This window comes from Rhopalosiphum maidis, chromosome 1 (genome assembly GCF_003676215.2).
Source record: "Rhopalosiphum maidis isolate BTI-1 chromosome 1, ASM367621v3, whole genome shotgun sequence".
Taxonomy (NCBI): Eukaryota; Metazoa; Arthropoda; class Insecta; order Hemiptera; family Aphididae; genus Rhopalosiphum; species Rhopalosiphum maidis.
In genome coordinates, this window is record NC_040877.1 from 57,973,734 (window position 1) to 57,995,118 (window position 21,385).

A 21,385-nucleotide genomic window follows, 5' to 3' on the forward strand; every position below is an offset into this window, starting at 1 on the left:
TTTTTTTTTTAATGACACGCAGTAGGCATGTTATTATTTGACCGAATATTATGTCATGTAATTTTGCAGAAATTGATATTTCAGCTAATTCTTAATTTTGTTTATTTTTCATAATAACTGCCAATTATTACTAAACACGTGTACAAATGTTCTATGGATGATTTTTTACTATAATGTACAAAATTACTTAGTATACCTCTATGTAATATTCATATGCGTACTCAGTAAAATCTACGAAAGTAAATACTGGAATTTGGTAGTATGTTAATAATTTTTGACACAACACAAATGATATATATTTTTAGAGAATGGCAAACAAACTATTATAACGATAAACTTGCCCCGGAACCTCTATAAAATATAAATAACATATTGAGCTTGATTAATAACCCAATTTGCTTTATTATTATTATTCGGAATATTATTATATTTGATAAATGATAAGTACCTATATTTTTTTTTACGAAAAAGAGAATGTGAAAGTTGATAACCAGTAGTCTTACTATTTTTTTGAGATATAGAACAATATATATTATGATATGAAGTAATAATCATTTCTCATGTGGATTGTTAACGTGGCTTACTTACACGACTTCTACAATGTAATTTTTTTTAAATTCGCGACCTATAGGACTTTCGATTTTTGTGTTTTAACACACGATTATCAAACAATTATACATCGACACGTTTTCTATTCCGTCAGACGGTTCATATAATGAAAAATACATAATATCAATTATTATATCGTTGTTCATTGCATTGCTTTCAATGGATATATATATATATATATCATTATTGTGGCTCCAACCTAGCGTATGATCAATCATATAGCGATAGTTCCATACTGTAGTTTCGTTTACCGTTTAAATTTGTTTCCATATTTTGTTCGGTCCGCAAGTTTATACTTAATTAGATACTCCTGAAATCCTGTTAACCAGTGATATTTTGCAATAAAACTTTGAAAACTTAGACGGTGTTCATACTGGTAAAATGATTACCTAAATATTCATTATTTTCATTTATTCTACGTACTTTTATCGAATTTAATAATTTATAATAACAAAAAAAAAGATGGGCGCCTTGATATTCGAAGTAAAATTCAAGTCTAACGCTTCGAAATCCTAGCTCCGAAATTTTTTAACACGATTTCGCGAATCACAGTATTTATGCATTACTAGGAAATTTGTGGTCTATGTTGTTGTTGAAGAGTATAAAATTGAGAAGAAGCATAATACGAAGTCAGTGCGGCACTACATCTATATTCTATACTGGGTCAACTATAGTGTCCATCTAGTCCTCTTCTGGAATCGAGGGAACTTACTTGTATCACACCGAAAATTCCAAGTCATCGATTTAACAGACATAATAATAGTGCCTATCAAAAGAAAACTGAAAAGGAAAATTCCGTGGTACCGGAAACGTGCAACGGATATAGCTGCAGGTCGGACGTGGGCTGGCTGATGGATTGCTGCGCAACATTGACGATCCGCGACGTTCAGACCGGCTGTGCAGCAGCATTTAATACAGATTATGTTGAGTAAGTCACTATAAAAGTTATTGTGACGTATGTCGAATAATATAGATACGTTTAATGGTCTTGCCCAGCAGTTCTATGCTCAGTGGTATATTCGAATAATAGTATGGCGTCCAAACAATCATCAACGGTAACTCGACGAATTGGGACCAGTCAATAATAAACCCACGTCCCCCATACCGTTGACAGTTTGCAAATACTATTTGTACGTATCTAATCAACATCGGAATTCTGTGGACGCGTTTAAAATTTTCAAAAAAATAATTCGATACGTATTTATACGTACCGACTGCTGGTATCCGTAAGTCCGAGTACGACACGGGTCGGTGCTTTTTTCTGGTATTATGCGTATCACAAAGCATGTAACTTGATATCGAACCGATACGTATCCTTGAAAACCTTGGTTCCCCATTACAGTATTATTATACTACAATAGGAATTATTGTTCTATTTGTCCTATGCTATTTATAGATACGAGTATATCGTATAAAATACATTTATGTGGCATTGATATATCGAGTAATACGAATAAATATATTTAACTACCCTAAAACTCTAAAGAATGGTATGTTTAAAAAATAAATTAATTAAAATTCATCCATGCGGGGAACGAATTCACATGTTGCTTTGTAGATAAGTGGAAATCCGTAGTCGATCGTCCGATGCGGTTACTGTTTCGTCAAAACAACTAAACTGAATCGGACTATATCGACATCCGTCTGGTATTCGACATACGGTACACAATAACCCTTATTGTTTATAGGCATAATGGCCCAGAACAGTACTTGTAGAGACTCATCATCTGTATTTGGATGCTTCGTTATAATAGACTACCGAACGTAGTGAAAAGTTATAGCCATCCGTAACATGTTCTGCAAACGAAACTTTTTAAAGTGCCTATTTTCAAATGTCATTGTTATGAATAATGATTTATTTTTACCAATCTCATTTACAATATTGATGTTTTAACATTTTACCTAGCAACGTAGGTAACGAAAATGTATCACAAAATAAGAAAACTTGTTATTATCAATAAGTTATAACATGCACCATGTTTCAAGATTTAATAGAAAATATATTAAAATATATAAAAAGCCTATTTGTTTTCTTATTACGATGATGCTGTTTTTTCGCGTAATCAATTTAAAATTAATACAATAGTAAAAAAAAATAAATTAATTAACATTTGAAGACGATCTGGTTAAGTTAGACTCTCCCGACAAAAAACAAAATTTAAATTTCGTAAAAATACCAACAATATTGTTATTTAATTCGTAATCAAAACTTACTAAATTCGTACATTGTCCTAAGCCTGATATCCTTCTCGATAGTCATAATCAAACGTTGCCGTTTTTAATGCATACATCGTTTATTTTATACAAAAATTATATTGCCTCACATTCTCTCCTTTCCAACCAAAGTAAAGCATGTGCTGCTGATTCATATCTTCATTGTTTCAATATTATAACATGCCTTGGACAAAATAATATATATATATACAAATCGACATAGTATGCAAACAATTTTATTTTTAAACTCGTAATGGATTGTGATATTTTCGTATAATATATAGATAGTAATGTGGGTCGTTGTGCAGCAGCTAGAGAACGTATATATTTATAAAAAGTGACTATTGGGTAATACGAAATCGTCCATCCATCATTCTTTATGCTTACGAATAAATCGAAACATCGTGTATTCGTGTGGGTATAATATTTTCTATTACTGTTTATAATGTTATCAATATATTATTATCATTATTATTATTATTATTATTATTTGTTAATATTGTACTCAGTAGTCAATAGATATATCGACATAGACATCGTGTCAATAGTAGAAGTGCAGAACTGCAGTAGAATCAGTAGAGTACCTGTTACCTATATATATATTATTATGATATACTATACGTACCTATCTAATGCTAAATGTAATACCTGTAGGCCATAGGCTGTATAGTAGTAGTACGTAGTAAACGAGCGGGTGAATGGTGGGTCTTCAGCGTCCGCGGCGCGTACAAAGTGAAAGGATGCGCTGCGGCGAAGGACCTGTCGGTCGCGATTTTTACCTCGCGTTGTTATAGGATGATAATAATAATATGATGGCACGAAGCCAGCCGCGGCGCCGTCGTCGCTGCCGTATCTGTTCACCGTATTTAAACTCAGTTAAGAGGAAGTCTATAACGTGTGTAATATGTGTACTTTGATATTATATCAGTCTTTATATCTATATAATAATATAAAAACACCTTTGCAAACCACGCGCGTCCATTACATCGCAATCGCATACATCACACTTTAGCACCCCACGCCCCCCCCCATCCCTCGCTGACCAAACTCTTGCACCAGACGGGGGCTCAGCAGGTCGTATACATTTATTACATTATATAGTGTCTTGTCAGTGTGAAGACCGTGCGAACCATATTTTTCATGGAAATGTTTAATAACGCTCACTCGTGTAGCTTCTTCAGTAAGAATCGAGAAACACGCGGGGCATATATGTTATGTATACACCTATACATTAAATTTATATGATATAGTATATACATATACGCGTACGATATTTTATAAGAGGTAGGGATTTCTATGCATTTTCATATTGTTCAGTAATCATTATAACATGGACATTGTGATAAAGAAATGTGTTACATGAGGCTCAAAACATAATAAGTAAACAATCATTTTGAATATTTATTTTAATTTAATTTTAGTGCATATTTTAACTATAGCTGCATAATATAAAAACACATATTTTGAAATACACATAAATACCGACTTAATTTGTCTTCAAAATGGTCAATAAATTAAAATTATAATATAAATTATTATTCAACGATACACATTACATAATATATTGTCGATCTTGTCATATTTAATGCGTTTCTGCAACATCTAGGCAATAAAAGTACGATAAAATTGTGATATAATAAATAGATTAAAGCCAATATGTTTTCGGTATGCTTTAACTAATTTAATTAATACATATGTACCTACCTATACCTTGTTGATGAGACGTTATTCAGTAATTTGTTTCAGTAATTGTTCAGTAATTTTTAAAATTTCATCATAAATAACTTCAGCTCATACTCGATTACATATCGTAATAATTTCCGAAATTTGTAATTAGAAAAGCAAACAGTGCCCACAATAGAAAACACACTTGGCTTGTTTTTGGTTTGAAAATCATTGGACCTTAAATACCAAAGAATGGATATCGATGTGGAAATCAACGAGTGAATAATAATACTTTACAATTGTATAATTTACGACCTGTCGACCTGCAGTTGGAGTTAGATGTACTATATTCGTCTGCATTATAAACTTTACAATATATTATAAAATGTGTACGCAGCTGCAGTACGTATCCATACAAGTTATTGTATCTGCCTACCTATATAACTATATACACTAACAGTATGATAATAAAATGTGTTTTATTTTCTTATTCCGTTGATATTCACTTGTGGGCCCTTTGTCATTGTTCGTTTCACTTTTTCAAGTTATATAGGTACGGTATGACATCTGACCATTTTTAAATATATATATATAGGTTATACCCATTTATAGAACTTATAAAATATACTATATTATGCTGAGTATTTTATAGGTATACTGGTCACCGGGCTTCTCCGCGTTGACTGCGGGTTAGGTTAGGTTAGTTCCAAAGACTACGGAAACATCTGTGCTATCTGCTAGAATACAGACATTGCATTGTACGTACTATAAAAATCATTATAGATATACGGGCCTAGAAGTTCGCAAACTTGTATCGTGTACCATTCAAGTTAATTACAAATTAGTAACGTACCACTGATGACAGCAAGTATTACTGTTCTAAATTTCAAATTCATTAGGTAAGGTAGTAAAAAATTATTATAGTATATAAGTTTCTAAAATATCTGTGTTTGTCTTTATCAAAGATATTTAAGAATTACAAAAATTACGTCCATGTGAATTGTGAGGTATATGTCAACAATTACATTTAAGCTTATCGATGTATTTTGATTTGGGATAATAATAATAACCTACAGAAATAATAATAATAATAAAAATAGATCCACCACAAGCATAAATAAATCCTCAATATCACATGGCCTTCCGCATTCCACCATATCAGTTTAGGAGCATTTACTCAGTAGGTGTTTATTTATTTTTTGTTTTTAATAAATATTATACTTCCAGTGTCTTGTCCGTTTTGAGGAATAACATTTTACAAACATTACATAATAACAATAATATATGTACCTACTCTAACATACTATTTAATAATTAACAAACCAAAACGCCTATGATAATTTGTGGGATTCATTGCGGGATCGCACACGTTGTCTATCGCGATAAATACATAAAATTATAATGTAGACCTACATTATTTTACACAACCGCGATGTTGTTTTTTTTCTTATAGAAATAACGGTATAGCGGGACACGTGTGTTTAATAATATACTACGATTTACTTAGGCAGTTAGGCGTACAAAAATGACGTGCCTATGTGGCTATAATATGTTTATGAGATGTTTAAGTATTTATTAGATTATTATTATTATTATTATTATTATTATATTACGTGTGCGCGCAGCTCGCGACGTCCCGTGGTGCTGCAGCTGCAGTCGTCACGTATGCACAGCGCAAATACACACATTGGTTGCACGTCAAACCGAGTGCATAACGATACTGCGACGGCGGCGGCACGACACCCATATCCGTTTCAATGCTATCATCATTACAATATTATTATTGCGTTAGTGGTTAAATCTGTATTATTATCATTATCGATATGCACGGAGTCTACACTCTGCAGGCAAAACTGCAATGGATTTGCGCCGGCCGCCGTCACGCACGGTAGACGTACGCATATTGTTGCGTGTGCGTGTACAGTCATCATACGGTTGTAGGAGCTCAAAGTCAAATCATGTACTAATTATTATTTTTAGTCTTTTGTCTACATTTGCATATTTATATTAATTTGTCTGATGTTTTTTTTATAAATTGTATTTAAAAGTATAATGTTAGATAGATCAGATTTTTTTACACATACAATCAAAATTGTCCAATTTATGCACAAGATAAGATGTATAACTCATGTAGTATAATAATATATATCGCTATTATCTATGTGGCATATTGGTACACATAAAATATTTATAAATATATATTTTTTTATTATTACACACGATAAACACCTAAACCTTTAATATTTAGAAGTACGAATTGCTTTTATATTTTTGAAAAAAAGTAGTTAAATTATAGGCATTTAATAATTTAAATTAATTTTTATAATATACACTATATACTTGTATAATGTATAATATACATTGTATATAATAAGTAATAAAAACATTTAGAGACTTTTTAAATAAATTCGTTGTCCTTAAAATATTTGACTATCATAGAATGTGGCTGACTGCAATATAATAAAAAAATATTAAATATTTCTCTCGAACGAATTCTGCACAAATGTTTTTCCACCCCCAAGACCATTCGCAACAAAATACGACCCCGATTGAAATATAAAGTATAATAACGATTATAAATGCAGTGTGAATTGTGCAACAAGTGCTGTCGATAAAACATTTTTCGTCGACACACGGACAGTTCTCCGAGCGGGTGTTGGTTAAAATAGGTATGAGTAAATCGTTATTATGTATTGCAAACGAAAGTGCACGTCCTCTTTTGCCTTTGTAACGCGCAGTGTCTTGATCTCTCTTACGCTGCCGAGTAAATTCAAAATAAGCGTGCTGCCTGCGCATTCCAGCGGATGTTATTATTGTGTTTGTCATTATATATATTATTCTTTTAACACGCCGACGACGGAGACTTGCTCGCGCGCTCGCTCGTGGATCAAAACCGGACCTGTTTCCGCACTGTTAACTGTACATTTCGAGTGGTGGTCATCAGTGGCGGCGCTGCGGCTGTGCAGCAGATAACGGGAAACGCTTCCGTAGCGGTTGCGTGAAGGGCCGAAGAGGCAGTGTGCTCGCGCGTGCATACGTTATTAAAATATATTATATTTAATATTTTTATATGTATAATAATATTTAATACATATATATATATATATATATGTATTACTCGAGAAGAGAAGGTGGACCGAGGCCGGTTTTAACTGTTGACGACTTTGAAATACATTTGTCGGTCGCAGATGATAGATCACGCGCGCCCGCGACATACGCTACATACGACTGCGTCGCGATAACGGTCAGGTCATTTTTTTTTTATAGATCCGCTATTATTATTTATACACTATGCGCTTGCAGCTTAAGAGATAATGCAGAATCTATATTTTTCTAACCCCAAACCCCTTCCGCGCACTGCTTTAAAAGCACTCATAGAGTGCTATTAGAGTGTTTTGTCCACGAAAATTACCAAATAAGTAATTCTTTTATTATGAACTACTCATTATTACAAAAAATTAAACGTTTTTGAAAATTTTTCTTTTACATAATTTTTTTAGTAACAAAAAAACAAAAATTTTCTAAAAATATTTTATTTTTCATCGATAAGACTTTTCAAATTTATACTTTTGTGTACGAATAAAATACATTTTTAATTTCATATTCCGATCAGAATATTATTTAGAGAAGTTTGAAGTGTAAAATCAAATTTTGAACCAGTTTATGAGATATAGGTATTTAAAGCTTAAATTAGCGGAGTTGAATGGTATCTTGAGTACCTCGCAAAACTAATACATTTTTAAATAATGAATAATTCATGATAAAAAATTATACTATGTATATTGTATAAGTTTTATGTAAATTTTTTTATAGATTATAATATGATGAAGGTGTTGATCATTTTAAGACTAGTTTTTATTCGGCTAATATTCTCAGAAGTGGTTTATTTTTACTTCGCGTTTCGGATTGATAATCTCCATGTCGGGTGCTAATATTGCTAAAAAATAATTTTTAACACATTTACCTAAAATAGGTACTATTTATTTTTGTTATCGTCGTGATTTGTTTTCTATTGAAGACAATTGTGGCCTATTTGATCGGTTTATAATGAATCTAAAAACGCTGGCTACGACCATTATTATTATCTCGTGCGACAGAAACAATAATTAGGTATCACGTACGGACGTATAGTTAATCTTTGTGTACAATAATATATCAGTGCGCTAGTGCATGTGTATAATAAAGTGTTTAATATGTCTTGATGTGACGTATATATAATGTTATATATTATACATTTTAATATGTATATTGTGTATATAGTCGAACAATTCGAAAATCCGTGTTTATAGCACCCCGTTCGTGCAGTACAGTACTCTGCAAAATCGTATCGCCACAGTTTTCGTTATTACTTATTAGTTATAACGTAATAGATAGGTGTGCTGTCTGTGTATATTATTATACGCGTCTTATAAATCGCGAGTACATTTTTTGAGTACAATACATTTCTAATCTAACGTTAATGATTCGGAAAATGGGCCACAGTGATTTATCTTATTTTATGAGCTTGTGAATTCAATCTCTTCGTATTTTTTTTTATATTTTCACCGCTATAATATACTATTAACTACATTTACCTAGGCACAAAGTACGTGTTATCGTGATAAATGGTTATTATATAATATATGCTATATATTATTATTATTTATTATTGCTTATAGATACTACAACGTGGTTTAAGATCAATACCAATTACAGCTAATATGACTGCATAGGTAATTCGTCTTATCAATGTACCAATATTTTCTCATATTTAATAAAATGAGTTTAAAAAAATGTGGACATATTTATTTTATTTCATCACATCCTCTTAGTGAAATCAATCTTTTTAACTATACATATGTTCGGTTAGTGAAATTCGTCGGGATCGTGAATTTATGAATATCCAATTAATTATCTATTCATTAAATGAACCTGTATTGTACATTAATTATGTAAATATTATAATACAATTAATTACTGTGAGTTATTTAAACTATATACACCCATATTGTTCTATGAACTAAAACATAACAATATAATATGTTATCTCGAATAAATCTATTATATTTATAAATTAGACTGCTAGGCTGATAATAATTATTAATTAATTTTAAGTTATAAGCAATTTTATTATGTCGACTTTTTATCTACTTCATGTCTAGATATGCTAATTTATAGATGATTGAAAACTAATTTTAGACTTAAAATAAAGATGAATTTAATTACATTTTATATAAATGTTAACACGTGTCTTGTAGTAACATAAAAACTACTTGATACTAATTTTAATATTATTTTATAATTTATTCAATATTATATAAACAAGATTGACAACAATACGATTTACTGCCAACATACGACGTTTTAATTATATTTATATACTTACAAACGATTTATTAACATGTTAATTTATAATTATCAATCTCAAATAATTTTACATAAAATATTGTTATATTTTTGTTCATAAAATAAGTAAATATAATTTAAATAACTTACAAGACCAAATTTGTGTTATAACTATTGTCTATTACACTAAATTTACAATATAAGTATTATCCGTTTCATGAAATGGATGTGCGTATTATAGAATTCACAATATTTATGAATTCCTCACTGTCAGAAGATCTAATTCATGAAAAGATTAATTTCAGTAAATGAATGCGACATAATATTATACATTATAATATTTTACTATAATGTATAAATAACTTATGGTCGTCTCATTTTTTATAATGGTAAATAATTTTTTTTTAACGTTTATAACGTTTAATTTTATAATGTAAATAGATATATACAAACTTATAACTATTTACATATGCAGCAATTTCGTTTTTCGTGATTAAATTAATCATGTATTATCAATTATTATATTTATTCATATATCATTTACTTATATTGAGTTATAATATTTATATAAGTACCTTACCTATGCTTAATAAACCAAATATAACCAGTTTATAAATTGTATGACTTTAACTGTACAATATTTGGGCAGCATTTTTAGGTGCATACTATTGATGTTCTTACGGGAACTACTTTGTATTTTAACTGTACTCTTTTTGCAACGTCTTCATATTTAAATTGTTAAAAAATGGAATAAACATAATATTATAACAGACCAAAGCTATCATCAATAATGTATCTATACGAGAAATGGCAGAGAAACTAAAATGTTACTATTTTATCGTTGAAATGTTATAATTATATAGAAGGTACACAGCCGGCGGTACCTATTGCAAGTGATGGTTTCACTGATGGGACACATTCATTTTCCGATGATGAGACTAATTTTTTTTATCCTTCAACTAATAATTATTAGTTATAACTCACCCATTGATTAAATTAAAAGTCAAACTAACTACAGATGTTTGTGCATGTTACAAGTTTTTTTTATAAATCAAGAGTTAAATTATAAATTATCATAAGCATTCAAAATTAAAATATTAGTATGTAATATTATTTACTATATAGGTATATACGGTAACCATTGGCTTACAATAAACGCAGTTAATAATTTTTATAAATATCTATATATTAAATATTTCATTTATAAGACAGCGGATAAAAATAAACCGTAAATAAAAAGTTTAAGATTAGTCGGCACCGCAATAAAATGTATACAATATACATACAATATACGATAATATGTACATATATATATATATGTGTGTGTGTGTGTTTACATTTACAATTCATTTTTACGAAAGCCCGCATTTGCAACACAGTATGCCTATTAATTTAAAAAAAAATATTCTTAAGTACGATCTGACTAATATTTATTTGAATACGTTTATAAATAATACAACATGATATACTTGATAGAATGCCGTAAAGTTGGGTCAGGTTATGTTTAACATGAATGGAAAAACTATAATTCCAAGGTTCCAGGTGGTCGTAGACTGGCTGGTATACGTATTATGCATAAAAACTTCTCGTCGGAAATGTCAGTAAATCGTCCTGTGTAATCGTATACGTGTTCACCAAATACATTAATGCTCACTAAATTCGATTCATATTCAAACTGTGTTGAAGTGGTATGTCATTGGGAAACATCACTACTGCTTAGTACAACAAATGCGCAAATTCCAGCTGTCGACATACATTATAATAATAATATATACGTATAAAAATGACAATAGAGATACTGTTATTATAATATTATAGTACGTATTGTTTTAATTTCGATTGTGCACAATGCACTCGACCTACCTAACATTTTTTTTTTTTTTTGCACGCGTAATCATAATAATAATAATGCCTCGTCGCCTTGAGATATTAATAACAAGCGTAAGTACCAATATAGTACGCAAATTATTATAAATGATGTGCATCCGTTAAATAACATTATTTTTTATTTATAACACATTATTTACGTCACACTTGTAGATTATAGTTACGCGTATTTGTATAATTAAAAGGATTATACAAATTACCTATGGACCTATGGTTTTCCGTAGACCGGATATAGTGAAAACGTAAAAATAATAATACTAGCGTATATGTAGGTATGGCCGTATAGCTAGGTACCGTAAGGTACCCATCGTTTCACGTTTAATACGTTTTACCGTTATTATAATAATATATCATAAATCACCATAATGCATTGGTAAGTAGGTATAGTGCCTATCATAATATAGTACCCACCTAGTAGCCAATAACTTTTAATCGTCGTTATTCATAACCATCCGTTTATTGTCGTCGTGTGACTTGTATTATTTTCACTAAATTCATGACTGCGCGGATTTACTGTAAATATTGCGATACGTAAGTATACGATATACCTATTTCATCATACGTAGTCTAGACTCTTCTCAGACAATTACTTAAGACTAAGTGATATTTAATGTGCACGTTATGTTTGTCTTGGAAACCGATTTTAAATCGGAGAAGGCATTGTCGAACTCAATTAATCTCTACATCGCGTGGCACGTCCGTTTTATTTTTATAGTTTTCATTGAGTGCAATTATTACAATATTTATAATTTGTAAATATATTTTAACCACAACCGTATATTTACGTTTTTCGGTTTTTCTACCCTTCGGGAACAAATACAATGAAAACTTATATGTCTTCACGTTACTATAAGTAGTTAATAATGAGAAAATATAATTTTTGATTTTTATGAAAATTACAAACTAAGTATGTTTTGGTTTGAAATCCAGTCATTGTGAAATAAAGTGCATTCGCACCTATAAACTAGTAGCTATAACTATATCCCGTTCGATACCTATGGGTATAAAGATACAAACAAATATGCGAATGCGTAAAGCCCTAATTATTGTCAAAAACCCAAACCACACCGACTAAACTCGCAAGTCTAATACAGTAATAATACAATGTACCGTGATCTGGTTGTTGCAGGGGTTATTGGACTGTGGAGAGGCCGAGACAGCAGCCCAACTATCACGCGGTGCGCCGCTCGTGCCGTGAACGAGGCGCCTTGTTCGAGGATCCCGACTTTCCGGCCGGTCCCAAATGCCTGTACAAGAACAAGAGACCGGCAGTTCAACCCATCGTATGGATGCGACCGCACGTGAGCATATTATAACATTAATTTTACGCACCAAAATAAGCGCATGACTCAAGACTAGGGTAATAGCACTTAAGGATCGTTAAATGCTGCACTTGTTATAATATTTGACCACATAAATGTAGTTAAAACATGGAAATAAGCAATCGTTTTTTTCCTGAAACTGATACTTTTCAATTAATTTTAAAATGTCACATACAAATAGAAGAGAAAAATCAAAAAATACAATTATAACATCATTACATAGTTTGTAATTTATTGGATTATTAAAAATTAAAATTAAAACAATGTTATTATTTTGTGTATACGAACTAATAGAAAACATTTTCATTTTATTAAAAACTTGTTATAAAAGAATTATTTTGTAAAAAAATAATTCAAAGTCAAGAGTAAATGTTTCGATATACTACGATGAGGTGTTGTAATCGAGATCTGATAATACCTAGTAGATATTTATATCTAGTATTTATATAATATAATGAAAATTTAAATTATTTAATTTTTGACTGTTTATCCACTAATACCATCACGGAATATAATATGGAAAAACATCGTTAAATTAACTTTAAAAACGTAGAGACAACAAAATCCTTAAAATATGCAAAATTAAATTTCATTTCTTTAAAATTTAGTAATTAATTCATCAATCTGCTATTATCACTATATCCATTACGATTGCGGTATTATTCAATAATTCGTTATGATTCCTGTATACCCCGATAATGGTATATTATATACCGTCCGATTGTAATCGTTTTGAGATTGATGCCAAATCCGTCACACGTGTGGCATTGATTTTAAATACTTGTATTGGTTAATCGCATTAACGATAGTTTCTCATTTAAGTGCTAAAACGTATTTCAATATCATAATGAGTAATAATAATGAGGCCGTAAATTATCACTCGTTAACGAAAATATTGAATTTTAACAACAGACGTAATAATATGTATAAAATACAAATTAATACACAACGAGAAAAATTTAACATTTTCAAATCATATGAATATGAATATAATATATTATCATCTCCGTAAAGGCGTAAATAAGCCCGCGAACGGCATTTTGCAGACACTTTTGGGAACGTATATTTATAATCAGTTTATAACAGCGTTTGGCTCTTACACGCCCAAAAAATATTCTTATTATCATTATGTCATTGCTGTTTTTTGTGCCAATTATACGATTAACGCGCTTGGGGTCCTTACGAACGGAGCCCACCAACGTATACGATTTCGGAGAAATTTATATAATATATTTACGTTTGGTGACGCGTTTTCATACGAACTAAAACATAAAAACCCAAAATAAAAACGTTTACTTTATTTTACATATCGACTAAAATATTATATCATACGTTGTCGATGTTGTCATTATCACTTTCGAGCACAGTGTGAACATCGCGTTTTTACATTTACTGCTAATTATTAAATTATACATTATTAATTACTTCTTCTACCTACGTATAAAAAAAATATTTTTTTTAAACATATTCACAATACGTATATACATGCTCGGAACAAGCGTTTATGTGTTATTATTAAATATAATGGGTAATATAACTGCAGTTGTTATGTCTTCTCACTTACGTTGTACACTTCTTTGAACTAATTAATTGCAGCAAAACCGTTGAAAAACGAATAGCGTTCAATTTTTTCTTTATATCTTATGTGCGTTTTTGTAACAGGTCAATACACTGTAATTCACTTGTTTTTTATTATTATTATTATTATTATTTTGTTCAAACACGGTGTGTGATTTTATTTTAACGAGTACTCGGCGCCCCGTTGACGTTACGAAGACGAGATAAATACGGTACCTATAATGTATTATTATCTTTAACATAAATAATATTACAACGGTTAGGACAATATGAGTTATCATTAGATCACACGTATGGCAGTGGATATACGATTGTCAATTGTAGACATTCTTACTGAAAGTTTACCATTCAATGAAATCGGAACAATTTTTTTACACGAAGTAAATAATATAATGAGATGCACTCGAGTCGGCACATTTCCATCAAATGAACGCTAAAATTTGACATCGTATAATATTGTATTGTATAATTTTACAAAATCAGTTCGGGAAATCCTATGCTTATATTGACCATATTAATAGTATTTTCATATTATATTATATAAACAAATGAATGAAACATTTTTACTATTATTATTTTTTATTTATACACGCAGCATTATTGTTTTGTTTATTATTACAAAACCATTATTTTAACAAAACAACCTTTGCGCTTTAATTAAAATTGTATACTGTTATAGATTTTGTTATGCTACAACTACATTTATTTTAAATTTATTGTTAGTTTTTTTCTATGTCTATAACTTTGACTTTGTGGGTGGCTTCCGATAGCACATTTTTATCTAGGCTAATATGTTATCATAACTATTATCATACATTATTATATATTTTGTAGTTTGGCACGTGTATACTACGTTTGGTGATATAACCACTTTATTGAAGGTTAAGTATTACGTCGACTGTCTGACCATCTTCTCAAAGTCTTTATAAAATGAATGAACATCGGTTCATAGAACAAGCTACTAAAGTTTTCCTCAAACGAGCCTGCGGATAGTGCATAGCATATATTATTATATTATATTTCCAGTAGCCATACATCCAAAGTCCGTTCAATCAGACGAGATTCGAACTTCATTAGGTACCGTAAGTTCAATCACATAGACCGACAGCGAGAATACACAAGACTACCTCTCTCTGATCAACGTTGTCGGCGTATCACGTATTTTATGTATTTATATAATATGTAACCCCGTGGTATATAATATAATACGTACGTGTATCATTGTATGCGGCCTATGGAAACACCGCTGATATAAATTTTAAATTCCTTATTATCTGTGACATACAACCTATCAGTATGACTGCGGGAGGTAATACGCCCATAAATAATATATTACAATATAAATTATTGGCACTACTGTTGAGCATGGTGTCGTCACACGTCTCGGGGGTCTCGTTTCGAATATTGTTTTGACGATAACGTATTATAGGTAATTATTATTCGCCATCCCAAGCGTCACATATATGACCGGTGGTAAAACGTTGAAGGAGAACGCGGCGAGACGTCTCGGTTATCGATATATCATCGAGATTTCGTGTATTCGATTGCATAAAAACATGGCGAGACCGAAGCGTGGAAAGGAATAAACAACAAAATATCTAATTTGGCTGTTAGAAAAAGAGAATAAGAGACGAAACACTGGCGCTGAATTCGTATCGTAATAGCGTCGCAGGACGCTCTGAAGTCGTAAATCATTTAGACATCGTGGAGATGAATTGTGTGTGTATATATGTGTGTGTGTGTGTGTGTGTGGGTGTGAGCGAGTTCATCCACGCCGTGAGGTCGATTTTAATTATTAATATCCGTAATGTTCTGCAGCGGAGTACGCACACGGGGTTTCCGTGGTGACCGAATTGTTTCGACGTCGGAGAACTCGAAGACTATCTACAGGTATTATACACATGGGCTGTCTGTTTTTCGAATGGGCACAACACGATGTGAATACTTTACCTTTTTCGTACAACGATTATGGACGATTGCAACCTAACATTAAGGATAAACAATTGTATTCAAAATGCAATATGATTTTCGAGAATTCGTTTTAATGCTATTTATCAAGTTTTTATGCCCTATTAAATTAAGAAACGACATTTCAAAATTGTGTTAAATTGGCCATTAACGAATAAATTATAAAACATAAAATATTAGGTAGGTAGTAAATCATAAATAAATAACTATTTGTAAGAACAATTTTGCATAAAAATAATTCAAATTTATCCACTTTCTAGTGGTTTTAAGGGCTCTTTACTGTTGTACCATCATCGTTCACAATCGTATAGTCTAAATAATGGTTTTTATTAGTCGTGTTTTTTTTTTTCGTTACAGACTGATCGATATTATTACGACAAAGGTTTTATCGTCCTAAAGAAATTATTTGCAATATTTTCTGGAACTCGATAAATCGTTAGAGCTAACGATCGCCGCGCTCACGTTTATAATATTATGTTTATGCATATAATAATATTGTAATGTGTACCTATATAATATTCGTGAGCGTTGCGTCGGTGTGAACTTGAAATTCAAACATTACCATTAAATTATAAATGCGTTTGATATACATATATTTATTATGTTGAGATGTTTTATGTACACATTGAAATATTATGTTAACCTCACGTTAAGGTTAGGTTAATGTGTTAATGTGCCGATTGTAATTTTTATCGTCGCTGTTGAACACGATTATATTTCGTATACTATTACGCTGAAAGTGTATTGACGTAGTATGGATTAAAAAGAAATGTGCCAGCTTAGGTAAAATGTGTCATGACGAGATAATTTTTTTTCTTTTTAATGTTGAGTGCTTTTATCGTAGCACACACCATTAAATTATTTTGGATAGTCCTAAGCAGTGGTTGAAAGTAGCGCGCTACTTTTTTTTTTTTGCGTGATGCAGTCGGACATATATAGTTCACTTGTTGTTGGTATAGTAGCGTTTAGCAAGAGCAACAATATAATATTCAAGTGTAAATAAAATGCAAATTTCTCTTCTTTTGACGTTAATTTTTATGCAATTAAATTTTCTAAATAATAAAATATTTTTATTTTAAAAATACTATACAGATTTCATTTTTCTTACTAAAAAAAATTAGTATATTTACCTATTAATTATAGTCTCGTGTAGCGTTCGATATTTGTATAAGAGTGGTGAACATTCATTGATTGTCTTTAATTGTGAGCTTTTTTTTTTTTATTTAGTGATTAATGAACTACATAATAAGAACCTAGTGAATTTTAATCACTGATTTTGAATGTTCTGACGAAGTAGACCACAAAAATTGAATTTCGATTTGATTTAGTTTATACGTGTTTTTACTATTACCGCCGTACGAGATAACTTGAACAACACTTGCACGATATGCATTGTATGTGGTGTAGGTAATTATTATATTCTTAATATTATCTGCAGATTCTCTAAAAATATTTGCATACTTATAGCTTTTGCCTTCTGTCTTAAAACGTGTTCAACGATTTTCGGGATGATCTCGTGTATTATATTTAATAACATTTAAGAGGTACCTACATGAATAGTATTAATAGTAATAAAATATTATAATACTCATTATAATCTTTGGATTTCACAACTACAAATTCAAATTGCATATTATTATGTACGATTTATAGTCGAAACGCTTCTAAATGCATCATGGTAATAAATGTATAGATACATTACATATAATATTACTTATATATAGTTGTATAACGGGATTAAAATTATGATCATTTTTTAATAACAGATTTAGTTATATTTTTATTGCAAGAGCAAAATATTAATTATATATTGAATTAATCATCATTCGTCATTGTGTTTAATTGACTGGATCGTCTGGATCTGATATGAGATATAAATTTATTTAACATATACACAATATATAATTACGTACAAAAAAAAAAATGACAAATGTAGGTATTGATATTTTTTTCTCAACAAAAACGTCTAAGAAATTTAAAATATCAGTTGTGGGTATAGATACGTGATAAATACATTATCAGTGTGATAATTGTACGTTCTATTATATAAACAATATTTTTATTTAATAATAAAATAAATATTTAACATCTCTCAGTTTTATAGTATACATTTTAGTTATACTTCGTTTAAATCTGTATAATTATTTTATAATATATTGTATAATGTTTTAGTTGTTAGTTATTTGTTAAGCTTCGTATATTTTATGATTTCAATGGCATTAAAATATTATTTGTCATCAAAGGTAAAAACCATTCTCGTAGTCAACGATTACTTCGATTAGTAGTATATATAAAATAATAAAAATATAAATTATGAGTGTTGTTATGTAAGTACAAGATACATATAAGATAATGTATAAAATACGCCAAAAATACTAATCTTTTTAAATATTTTTTTAGTCAGTCACACAGGTACGATTGATTGTTACTTTTCAATTTTGTATAGTACCTAATACTTTCTGGTATATTTAAACATATAATTGCATTGATGATTTAACATGTATAACGATAAACCCCGATACAAACTATAAATAAAATGTATACCAACATGTATTTGTATTTATTTTCGATGTGTTAATTTTCAATTATTATCGTTATTAAAAGTAAATTAAATTAAATTAAATAGAAGGTCGGATTTACTGTATTCACACATTATTCACGGCAAATTTTTTGAGAACTATAAGTATAATATTTGCACTAAATGGGTGAATAGATGATCCACAAACGCTTTAATATAACACAATTAGATAGCTGCAAGTGCATTCCAGTCATTTTTAATAGTAATAGTGTAAGAAATACTTGTAATGTTTCGATTTTAAGTAAAATACTTGGTCGTCTCGATAATAATAATAATACATTATACAGTTGTACTTAATACTTTTCTTATAGAAGATATGTATTTTAAATTAACGCTTGATCAATATTACATTTTACGTTTTGAGCTCAAGATTTTTTTTTTCTATTATGGTCATAAATCATAGTGGACTCATTTTTTTATTTATATATTTGTGCTGGTCGACCGTAAACGTTGACGAGCGTTATTATCTAGTATAATATATAGGTAGGTAGGTGCCGTGTATTTCTTATGTGCACGTGTGTGTATATGTGTGTATTTGCGGTGGTCATTAGTGCGTGTTGCTATTTGAAAGATAACTTTTTATGGAACCGCATAATTAGTTCCGAGTGATTTCAGCACCGAGCACCATTATACTATATATACCGTGTGGTATTTTGTCACGTGATTATATTGAACTAACTCGAAAGTATGACTTTTTTACGTATAAATTCAACCTAATTTCAAATATTATTTTATTCTCTTTTTATACTTATAAAATAATTAACCACTCTAATTTGGCTTTAAAATTATCATATTAAATTAATTCCATTCTACGATTTACCACTATCTTCGTATACATGTAGACACGAATGTCAGTTCGATTACAGCTGATTATTATGCATTTGTGCATACCTAAGTCGAATCAAATTTGATCGAGTCAAATTTAGAAATTTTAAATTCATATGGAATAGACATCAGTCATAACAAATATAATATTAACATTTTTGTAAAATAATTATAGACGACAAATTGTATTCAATTGTTACGAAATATTGTTTAAGTCTTTTATTTCATAAGCAGCTGCAGATACGTGTGTAGGATGCGGAAATAATAGAAAGTTATTGTTTAAATATAGTTTGTCGAGCCTATACAATAAACATATATTATATAACATAGCGTTACAGTTACCGTTATTGTTTGATTAAATATTACCAAAAGCTATGTTAATTCATTAATTAAATTATGTAGATATACAAAACAATTATAGCGTCTCGAAAATTGAAAATTAATTATTTAAAACCATAAGTTGATGTAGGTACAGAATACAAAAATAAAACGCTACAATATGTAGTTATTTTCGTATTAATAATAAGCTCTTTGATGAATCAAACACAACATTGTTTTCTCCGCTACTTTAAATTTCTAGAAAAAAATTAAGTACCAAAATAATTTATTTGCCACTCGTATTATTGCATATTTCGCTGCATAATACAATATTATCGATAGCGCATATTTAAAAATTTTAATATGCATATTAAGGTACATGTGCTTAATTGATTTTTATCAAGTCTTGAGCTCTGCGGGTCATTATAATATACGACAATCCAATGTTCGTGAACCACATACACGTTGTGTACATATTATTATAATAATATATAGTATAACCCGCGATTATTAATTTTCAGGAAATGTGTCAGAGACCCAAGTTTATGGTGGACTCGACGCGGTTGGTGTCTCAGGGAAACGGAGTTGTGTCGACTGGCGCTGGTGGCGGCGGCAGTGGAGGAAGTGCTGGCGGTGAACCGATTCGCAACGGTACCATCGGCGGAGGCGGTGGACGATGCGGCGTCGAACCGGGTGAACTCGGCGACCACAGCTTTTTAGCTGCCGTATCATCGCTGACTCTCACGCCGAAGTTCCTCGACAGAGTCGTACCCCTTGACCAATCGTTCGACCCCACCACGTCCTATTGCGGGCTGTTCAGGTACTAAAATCACATATACACACGACATTAAAACATGTTATTTTACAGTAAAAAGTGTCCGCCGCGTACTGAAATTGATTTCACAATATCGTATTTTATGTATCTACTTTATCAAAATATATTTTTACGAAATAAATCTTACACGATACAATGATTTTGATGATCTGTCTAGGATGATGAAAATATAGATCATATATTGCGTACACCAAATGGATGTGAAATATAAAAATATGATATCCCTTACTATGTATTGCACATTGCTTCAATGATATTATT

At 30.4% G+C, this 21,385-nt stretch overlaps 1 protein-coding gene across 2 annotated transcripts in view; it reads left to right on the forward strand.

Annotated features, from left to right (window-relative positions):
• LOC113560971 (calpain-1 catalytic subunit-like) overlaps window positions 1-21,385 on the forward strand; it is an 86,848-nt gene that overhangs the window by 51,136 nt on the left and 14,327 nt on the right. For both annotated transcript variants that reach the window (XM_026967119.1, XM_026967120.1), the window contains 2 exons: window positions 12,830-13,001; window positions 20,811-21,109. In XM_026967119.1, the coding sequence (XP_026822920.1) occupies window positions 12,830-13,001; window positions 20,811-21,109 (471 nt within the window). The remainder of the gene's footprint in view (window positions 1-12,829; window positions 13,002-20,810; window positions 21,110-21,385) is intronic.